General features: G+C 34.3%; 1 protein-coding gene across 4 annotated transcripts; it reads left to right on the forward strand.

The window, feature by feature from the left end:
- LOC111628837 (glycosyltransferase-like domain-containing protein 1) lies at window positions 1-9,732 on the forward strand. Of its 4 annotated transcripts, XM_023372681.1 has the most exons (8): window positions 1-1,178; window positions 5,290-5,609; window positions 5,713-6,055; window positions 6,125-6,292; window positions 7,353-7,664; window positions 7,733-7,839; window positions 7,904-8,048; window positions 8,168-9,731. In XM_023372681.1, exons 3-8 carry the CDS (start codon window positions 5,868-5,870, stop codon window positions 8,265-8,267), a joined length of 1,020 nt encoding a protein of 339 aa, XP_023228449.1. In that variant the 5' UTR covers window positions 1-1,178; window positions 5,290-5,609; window positions 5,713-5,867; the 3' UTR covers window positions 8,268-9,731. The 4 variants fall into 4 exon arrangements, with proteins under 4 accessions (XP_023228449.1, XP_023228452.1, XP_023228450.1 ...); XM_023372684.1 differs by lacking the exon at window positions 5,290-5,609 and having other exon boundaries at window positions 5,843-6,055; window positions 8,168-9,732; XM_023372682.1 differs by lacking the exon at window positions 5,290-5,609.
- Window positions 9,733-9,988: the final 256 nt, after the last annotated feature.

Consider the following 9,988-nt stretch of genomic DNA (forward strand, 5'->3'; position numbering starts at 1 on the left):
ATCGATTAATCATCATTGAAGATTAAAATCGATAAAATTTAAACGTGACGATTTTTAACCAGAATAAACCTTCAGAAAGGTCAAAATAATATTACTAATGGCGTCTTTGGACCGTGTAAAATTCGTTTCGAACCGATAGACAAGGAAAATAAGTTATAAAGCGAAAATATTCGAGATGATAAACGACTTTTCCTTAGGTTAAAGCACCCCCGAAATTAATTTAGCGATGGTAAAAGTGACGTAAACAGCTAAATTTCGACGTCAGAGATGTTGTCTAACTGAAGATAACCTTCAAATGTTTATGGAATTTTTGTGGAATTCTTCACTAACTATCTTCGCTTCCGACATCAATATGGAGCCGGGAAACGGGTGCGGAGTTTCATGAGGCCTGTCAACTAGTTGACATTCACCTTGACCTCGTTCCACACTCATAACTAGGAAGAGGGAAATTCTCAATTCGAGAAGAAGCGTTTTTTTTTTTTTTTCTTCTACTTCTTCTTTCTTTATCGACAATGCAGCTTAACGACATGCTTCCGTCTTAAGGAAAGTCCGATGACGAAAACATCACGTGACTCAATTTCCAATTACAGTAATTTGTAATCGGTGACGTCACGGAAAGACGATATAGACTCGTTATTACGAAAATTACTTTTATTTTAAATGCATGCATCAAAAGAGTAAAATGCATAAAATTAGAACAAAATAACAAGAAGAAATCCGAAATGGCGAGAAATTGTAATTATTTTCGAGTTTATAACACACATACACACACACACAAAAAAAAAGAAAAGAAAAATGGTTTGTGTTTAACGTTCCGAGAATCTCAAGCTTGAATATTTCCTGGAAGTGTCTCTTGTAGTTAAAATAGTTTGTTTGCGTGATCAATGGATGCTTGAAACAGACATTTGTTCACATGTTATCCCATTCTGACGTCATCGCCGTTGTTTGCGCCGCACGAAGACATCCGAGCTTCGTAATCTAATTACTCCTCATTATGCAAATTAGCCACGGTTTGACTTTGCGTGCGTTACTTTTCTTACGAGTTCAAATGTGTAGAAAAATCGACTCCCGAACTATGTTAAAAGGAAAATTGAGATTTTATGTGTTACGAAATGAGGAAAGAGGAAATTGTTTTTCTCTTAACAAATACCAGAAGTCTCTTAAATATAAACAATCAGGTACTTGTGTAATTATGTAAAAATATTTTTTACACTCAATTAATTTATTTTCTTATTGTTTTACCTAGAATTAAACGGGGAGAAATCGTATTATTGCGAGCTCTTATAATGATTTGCAACCACCATTAATTAATGGATTTCGAATCCGTACTTATAACAGTCGACCCCCCTATAACGCTGTTGATTTTTCCGTTTTATATGAATTCCATGTTGTACGAGTCACTTAGATTTTACAAATACGTGTGCCGGGCTGTGAACGGTTCACGTATTTGTAAAATCCAAGTGACTCGTACAACATGGAATTCATATAAAACGGAAAAATCAACATTGTTATAGGGGGGTCGACTGTATTATTAACGTAGTAATTATTCGTAAATCTACAAAATTTTGGGACCATTAACGCGTGGAATGCTAAAGTTTGTTCTGTTTGTATCCACGTTTCGGGTTATGTAACTTGGATCTCGTTGCAAAGTGCTATCTTTATGTAATTTGTATAGAAATATTACCCTAAAATGATGACTTATTCGGTAACCTTCAGCGATGCAACTTTGCACACCCATACATGAGTTTGCTTTAATCCAGCTGCACGTGAAACATAACTGATAAGATCCTAATTAAGTCACGCTTCGGTAATTTTTAGTCAGAAGGTGCGGCCTAGCCTTTAAAAAAATATGCAAACAGCAGAGAAATCAAAATTTTGTGTCATCCGAGTGGCACGATCCCGTTGCACACTCCGGAAATGACTTGCAACACGTTTTAACAACTTTATATGAAAATGCGGTTAAAATGGTGAATTTTTAAAGGAATTTTATACAGTAAAATCCGAGCTACACACACACAAAATTTAAATATCACTAATAATAATTTTACATTCAAAATTTTGGGTTTTTTTTATGGAGGGTTTTCAAGTAAATTGTGTTGCAAGATCAGATCTCGTCATATAGAAAGGATTCGTTTAGATGGCAAAGGCATTTTTACTTATATAATTGCATAGTGATCAAACATTCTAAGTAAATACAGAAATAATTCTGAACTAAGCATAAGTATGCTGACTTTGCATAGTGATATAGATCGACTCTACAGATTATTTCAACCGAAGTACCTTATTTGCAATATGTCCAGTGTATTTACATTTGAATATATTGCAAATAAGATACTTCGTTACAATTTGTAAGCAAAGAAGAACTTAAATCAATCAACTTTAGCAAATATCTGACTGCAATATTTAAATATCTCGAGTGGGTTTGAGTTATAAAAAAGCATTTAAACTATGAGATCTATTACAAAATCTGAAACTTAAGTTTAAAAACTTATAAATTATGTAATCTGTATGTAAAAACAGTCGAAGAAACTAAGAAGAATGGCATTCTTGCCGAGCAAAGATTCAAAGTATGGCTCCAATGAAAAAAAAAAAAAAAAACAAAAATGGCGGCGAAGTATAAGCGCCCATTATGTATAGAAGAAATCTATTTTTATGTATTCCGCGCATACATTTACCTCATGTAAACCGATACACATTTATAAAATTATCAAGGACGGTGCCTCGTTTAACTGGTATATCATGTGTCACGAGAAGCGATTCAGCATATTTCTCATGTGGGTCAAAATGATTAAATTTTCATCGTGAGAAGTCGAAAAAACCGTTTCAATAACTTTAGCCACTTTTAGAAGTTATTGTTGAAAAGTCGATGTAAGGGTGTGCAAAAAAGTTCAATAACATCATTTTTCGTCCAATCGCTATCCGGTCGAGTCGTAAGTAAAAAGTGTTATTGCGTAACGCGATTGCAAACAGATGTCAGTAACGATGACGTCCGAGCAACACGTGAACAGCGAGTGACCCGAATGGCTACGAAGTTTAGTAAATACTAACGACATCTGCTGTCCGAAATTATAATTAATCGCCATATATCTGTATTGTGTCGTAAAGTGTTGCCAGTTTTGCGAAAGATTTATTTTATGCACTAAGAAAAATTATATTGATAATTATTTAATGCGTTGTTGAAAATATACAATATTTTAGAATATTTCAAGTGAATAAATTGCACAAAAGCGATGGAATAAGTTTAAATTAAAAAAAATGTAATAACAAATAATTGCCACACTCGAAACAGAGCTGGGCTCGGGTTCGAGTCCGGTTATTTTTATGAGAAAGGCGCTACTCTAAAGGATTCCGGCCCAACAGTGTCCGAATGGATAAAACTATTGAACATTGGTAGTTGGACGTGGGTTCACGCTTCGCCACCGGGCTAGCCAATTTTCCATATAAAGTTTTCTCGGTAGGCATTGTCCTACGGCAGATCGCCCACAAGTCGCGTGGCAATATAGTAACAATCCAATCCTAACGGATTCGATTAAAATTAAATTCTCGTGGGTGGTACCAAATATGTCTGGCCACTTGAATGTCTTATATGCAAATCTGGCCGAAGTTATGGATTTTCGAGAAATGATCTAATGATATATGCAAGACAAAAAGAAGTTTATTAAAGCAAACATTATTTTGATTTTTGATGAATTAATTATATTTTTTAATTTCTATATTATTTAAAACAGCTATTTGACTATGAAACGATAAATCCATCGAATTTCTCAACAGCTGGCGGTCTGTCTAGTGCGTTTGTAGAGAACGGCATTTCTTTGAACGCTCAAATGCTGTCGATCCGCCATATTTAATCCACTTGTTATTGCATTTTATGTTTAAGCAAAATCCAGTTTTCAATAAAATCAGGGCCGTAACATGATGCAGAGAGGCGGCCGCATCAGGCGGCATAAGCAGCATTTAAGGAGTGGCATAAGCGGCGGCATTTCGAAGACTCGCATCATACTGAGAAAATCTACCACACGGCCCTGAATAAAATACATAATTTTATTATTCATAATTTCTGGGAATTTTTCGACTTGTTCGGATTCGAACCCGAGTTTTCCAGAGCGGTAGGCTGCTATCTTGACCGCTCGGCCATCCGGTCACTTAGGAAGGACTAAATATGGCGACACTAGACTCAAATGCTGTGTTTTATGATTATATCTAAATCAGAGTATATCTATTATTAATTAATAAAACAGTTGATAGTGACTTTTTTATTGCATTTTTATTTAGTATCGCTATGTTCTATTAACTTAAAATATATAACTCGGAGGTGATGTTGGGTATTTACTTTTTAAGCTGATTTCTGGGTTGTGTGCTGAAAAAGAGTCGTTGGCGTGCCAATGATTCCCTACCCCTAATCTAAACCATTCAGTTTGAAAAGTTTGGTTATATTATTGAAAATAATCAACAAAGTGTTTATTTTATGGAATAATTTTTCAACTTAAGTCAAAGAATTAATTTTATTCCAATTCTCGTGATTTTTCAAAGAATAATTTGACTTTGAATTTGTTTCTCATTCCATGATAATGCTAATCAATTATATTATGCGCAGACCTCTATAACATACAAAATTGATTCTTTCCTTAGAACACAAACGCATCGATTCTTCATAAATCCAATTCAATTGAATCCATCTTGTCTATTCCAAACGTTTATTCAAGATTATCACTGTCAGAAAGAACTATTCGATTGACCCGTAACCTACAAATTGATAAATTAGCAACGAATATCCTCTAATTAGAATATTTTACGTAAATTATTTTTGTCTATTTGGCAAGCTTGTTGTTATTGCGACATAAAAAAAAAGAAACGTTTTGCAATACGACAGGAAAATTTAGTGCCGAGTTATACGAATTTTTCTCACGTTTTGAGTCGTGTTACGTCCGTCAACGTTCTATCTACCTGTCCTCATTTCTCTATCCGATGTTTATGATGACGCACAAAATTCTAGAGATTTACGATCTCTAGAATTGTTTTACGATCACTTAGAAATTGTTTTCAGATATTATGTGAATTTGAAAATTTGGCCCTCTCCATACCTTATAACGTTTCATATTTATCTGTTAGAATCAGTTGTATATAAACGCATGTTTTTAGCGTTTGATTGTGAAGTTTTCAATGAGTTTGTAAGTTTGTTAATTGCTAGACTTTCACGAGTTTATCATTAAAAAAGCTGCAGCCATGTTTAGTTTTTTTTTTTAATCCAAGTGAGTTATGAATTAAACTGTAAGCGTTGCTTATTTACAGGTTTGAACCGCCAACAGCGAAACAAATGATTTTAATCTAAAATATCGGATGGCCGAGCAGTTAAAATGTCGGTTTACCGCTCTGGGGATCGGGAGACGAATTCGGATGGGTCGAAAAGACAGAATTTTTCTGGAGAGTGTTCCTTCCGAATATGTCGGGCCTCATTCTTCGCCATCCACCGCCCCATTGTGGACCCGGCCGAACCAACGATGGACTTGACAAAAAGGCCCACTTAGGGGACAGGGCAGAGTTTAAAAAAATGAAGTTTTTTAAGGCTTTAACTCTACACTCAATCTCTAATTCTTGATACAAAAACAAAAGTACGTAATTTTTATATTTATTCTCAAACTAATTAAAACATAAAAATGTACAGTACACAGCCTAAGTTATAAAAATAATTCGTTTAACTAATATTTCAATCAGGTGAATTTCGAGAATAAAATTGGCAACATTTACCCTCGACGACTTAAGCGCCCCGTGCGTCTATCCGACGAAACGATCGGATAAACATGGCAGCTTGCATGGTTAATTTTTACACGTGAAAATCACGCAGGGAGAGATGCGATTTACGAAATGAGATGATGAAAACCGTATTACTAATCGAACCGTTCTACGCTGGATCTCACAAACAATTAATAGATCTTTTAAACGAAGAGTTCAGATCGTCGACCGACTTGTACACGTTGCCTGGCAAAAAATGGCACTGGAGAGCCAGAACTTCCGCTCTTCACTTCTCACAAGCGTTACCTACGCAACACGACTTCCGGTTAGTATCTCCACGTTAACCTTAATTTATTACGATTTAAACACGACTGACGATTTGCCTATTTTCTAGAGTGCTGTTTGCCAGTTCCGTTTTGAATCTGGCAGAACTGATTGCCTTGAGGGGTGACCTGACCAAATTACACAAGGTCCTTTATTTTCACGAAAATCAATTACTGTATCCGGTGGAGAAACGACAAGAGAGAGACTTTCAATATGGTTATAATCAGATCATCTCTTGGTAAGTACAAAGTATCAATTGTTTACAAGATATGTAAGTCCATAAATTTGAAGTAAGAGTTTGTTTCGTGGCTGTAAATTTTCACTTTACCCTGTACCTTATGCAGTTCAATACAGACTAATGTCATGCAACACTAAATTATTGCACATTTACACGTCACATAGTCTTATTATCAAAGAAAGCTCGAGAACTAATTGGTGAATTAAACCAATGAAATTTGAAAAAGTAGTTTGCTCTGTCACTTAAATTGGCTGCGTAGATGTGGGCACTGTGCGAAAACACCGGCATGGTCTTTTTTCAATTACTGTAGTTTATAATCCGACAGGTCCAGTAATCTGACACTCCTCAGGGTAGCAATTTTTGTCTTATCTATTGTCAATGTATGTGTATAATGTCAGTTGCTAGTTTGTTGCACAGTTAGTTTATTGTATTAATCATGACTAATCTGTGAACTAAGTACATTTTATACTGTATGGTATGTATGTACAGTACTTACAAAATCCAGTACAGTAATACCCCGAACTTACGCAATACGTGGGACTGAGCGATAACCACATAAGTTGAATTTGTGTAAGTTGGGGTATAATTTTGCAATTTGTGTAAAATCCAAGTTGGATGTATGTAAGCTAATAAATGTTCTCATTAATCTTATCTCGTCTTTTGATTCGATCACGGTTACAAGAAATCACCACATAGAGTCTCTCAAGTCTCCATAGATATAACAAACACAGAAATAAATAACACAAAATAAATTGTAGCTATGTGTCGATTTCGCGCGACATGTCCGAACATGTAAGCTAAACAATAGTGTGGGGGAAATGAGTAATCAAGAGTTGCGTAGTGCTCAAACAAGAGACGAATTGGCGAGATTTGAAAATCGCGTAACTCCAGGTTCGCATAAGTTGGGGTAGTGTAAGTCGAGGTATTACTGTAATCCACTGATACCATATACTGGTATTTCAGACTAGATATATAAATTGCTCATTTGTTCAGCACTACTTAAAATTGCAACCAACATAACCAGTTTTATAATTTGAAAAATTACTACTTTCTTTTTTAGTTTAGTTGCAGACGAGATAGTTTTTAACTCTCGCTTCAATCAAGAATCTTTCCTGCACGCCCTATCGACCTATTTCACTATAATGCCGAAGCCCAGACCAAAAGATCTGGAATCGAAAATCCGTCCCAAGTGCAGAGTTTTGTATTATCCGTTAACTAGTATGGCTCTAAATGAAAGATTGAATGGTTTACTCGAAGGAGATGAATGGAACAATTTGTCCGAGAGCCAATGTACATCTCTGAGCAAGAACAAAGATTCTTCTGATGTCTTGGATGATTTGACACCATTGCATATTGTTTGGCCTCATAGATGGTAAGTATACACTGGCTTGATTCAAATGGTTAATATATATTTGTGTAATGCATATTAAATATTTTCAGGGAGCATGACAAGAATCCAGAAGAGTTTTTTGAAGTACTATACTGCTTAAAAGAACAACATTCCTTCAGATTATCAGTAATTGGGGAATCTTATTCAGAAATTCCAGGTAATTTGTTGTATTCAGGAAAGAAATGCTATCTATCGATGACAAAATTTCTGATTTTGAATAGATGTTTTTAGTAAAGCAAAAGTGGCGTTAAAGGAAAATATTGATAATTGGGGTTACCGGGAGACGAGAGAAGAATATCTTCGCGTCTTAGCAAGTGCCGATGTAGTAGTGTCTACGGCAAAACAGGAGTTTTTTGGAGTGGCAATGTAAGTCATGCATTATAATGCATTTCTATTCAAGATAATAAGTGAAAATGTTTATGTAAGCATGTAACAAGGTGCCTTTTATTTTTATAGATCTATAACAATAACTTATATGCCTTCAGGTTAGAAGCCATTCAACACAGATGTTATCCTCTCTGTCCCAATAGACTGGTGTATCCAGAGATTTATCCTGGTATGTATATTAAAATAGAGTTTCAATGATTATGATTGAATTAAACAGACAAAATGTTATATTTTCAATTTGATTCTGATTGAAATCATTCAGGAATAAAGGTCAATGACAAAGCGGGTGTAAAACTCTACTAGACAACTGATTGAAACAACATGAATTTTAAAATATATTCTTTCTATAATAGTAACCAAACCGTCTGTAGCACTTTTGAATGTAATGCTAGGAATTGAATCATAGCTTTCACAACTGCAACCCATACCACTAATTTAGTAGTGTGTCAGCAGTGCTGCTAATGTGCAACACTACTGTCTGGTTTCCTAATTTCATTGCCAAGTCTTGAAATGATTTTTCGGATGTGAAAATAATTAATTTGTTTAATGATTTACAACAAGATAATCTGAATTTTGTAAGACCAATGGATGGACACAATCTTTTCCCCATTTCTTCTTTCCTACATGTGAGCCACATTGCTCATAAGTCACCTTCCAGTTTCATACACACTTGGAGGTGATTTTTTAAATGTAAATTTTTCACATGTGGGCAGCACCGCCACTGCCAAGCAAAGCTGCTATGTGGCCTTTGAGGCTCTTATGGTAACATTTCAATTGAGCCATGCAAATCTAAATTAGTAGATTGCAGAATCTATAACTTTTTTTACAATCATATTTTGTATTTAAAATGTCTCATTCATGCAGCTTAGTATGCAATTATTTTAAATATATATAAACTCCTTGAATACTTTACACTTGAGAACCTTAAAAGTCCAGTAATGACACTTTAATGGAAAACTAACGTTTTCGACCGTACCCCAGTCTTCCTCAGGTTTTTAAAACCAGTAAGATTCGAACTTGGAATGCAAAGAATAACATTTACATATTATTTTTAAAAAACCTATGGAACAACATGTTCAAAAATTATTTTAAAATCCGTTGTCAGAAGAGCTACATTTATAACATTGACCTACAGATCAACCAGTGTGATCATTTTTTTTAAGTTCTTGTGCTTTGACTTTTTGTCTTTGTGGAGTGTTGTGTATTTTGCATTATAGTGAACTTGATTAATTCTTAAGTAGATTACATTTAATTTAAACACTATTGTTTCCTAGCCAGAGAACAGACACTTTCTGACAAAGTATGTCATTAATAAAGACTTACAGAAAATATTCTGACTTAATTTTGCTCTATAAACATTGTCTTTGGGTAACAACTACTAGAATAGCCATTAAATTGAAGAAAATAAAGTTCAATTTTCGTGTACACCCTGGAGCAGGGGTGGCCAACCTTTTTGGGAAGAGTGCCACTATCTGAAAAAACAATTTATGCATGCCACTTCCAACTTTTCCAACATACTAAAAAATATTAAAAGGTGAAAAAAATGTTATTTATAAACTGATTATGGAATTTTTATGCAAATAGCACATGTTTTCTCTTGTAAGTCTGAGTAGTGGAGATTTGTTTTATTTATTATACTATTTTTTAAAAGTACAAACTTAGGTTTTATTGTTAATAAACATTCAGTCAGTTAAGTTATGTATAAAATAAAAATGAATAACTTGAAACATTTAATTCTAAATAATTATTAAACAGCCGGCACTTTAATTAATGTGGCTTTTTAATTTGTAGTTTTTTTATCAAGTCATCTACATTAGGATTAGTTCTTGAAGATTAGGTGTTTTAGGTGCATATCAGTTAATCTTGAATGATAATTTGATTTTATTATGTTCATAATAGAAAACATTTGTTCACAAACA

The sequence above is a fragment of the Centruroides sculpturatus genome, unplaced genomic scaffold, assembly GCF_000671375.1.
Source record: "Centruroides sculpturatus isolate CEXI.00-Female unplaced genomic scaffold, Cexi_2.0 scaffold585, whole genome shotgun sequence".
NCBI lineage: Eukaryota > Metazoa > Arthropoda > Arachnida > Scorpiones > Buthidae > Centruroides > Centruroides sculpturatus.

What these genes read in the sequence shown, in the direction of transcription:
- LOC111628837 (XM_023372684.1), top strand. Translation starts at nt 5,868, where the DNA reads ATGATGAAAACCGTATTACTAATCGAACCGTTCTACGCTGGATCTCAC. An exon ending in TATAATCAGATCATCTCTTG is followed by an intron (nt 6,293 to 7,352) that starts GTAAGTACAAAG and finishes TTTCTTTTTTAG; the next exon opens with TTTAGTTGCAGACGAGATAG. An exon ending in ATTGTTTGGCCTCATAGATG is followed by an intron (nt 7,665 to 7,732) that starts GTAAGTATACAC and finishes AAATATTTTCAG; the next exon opens with GGAGCATGACAAGAATCCAG.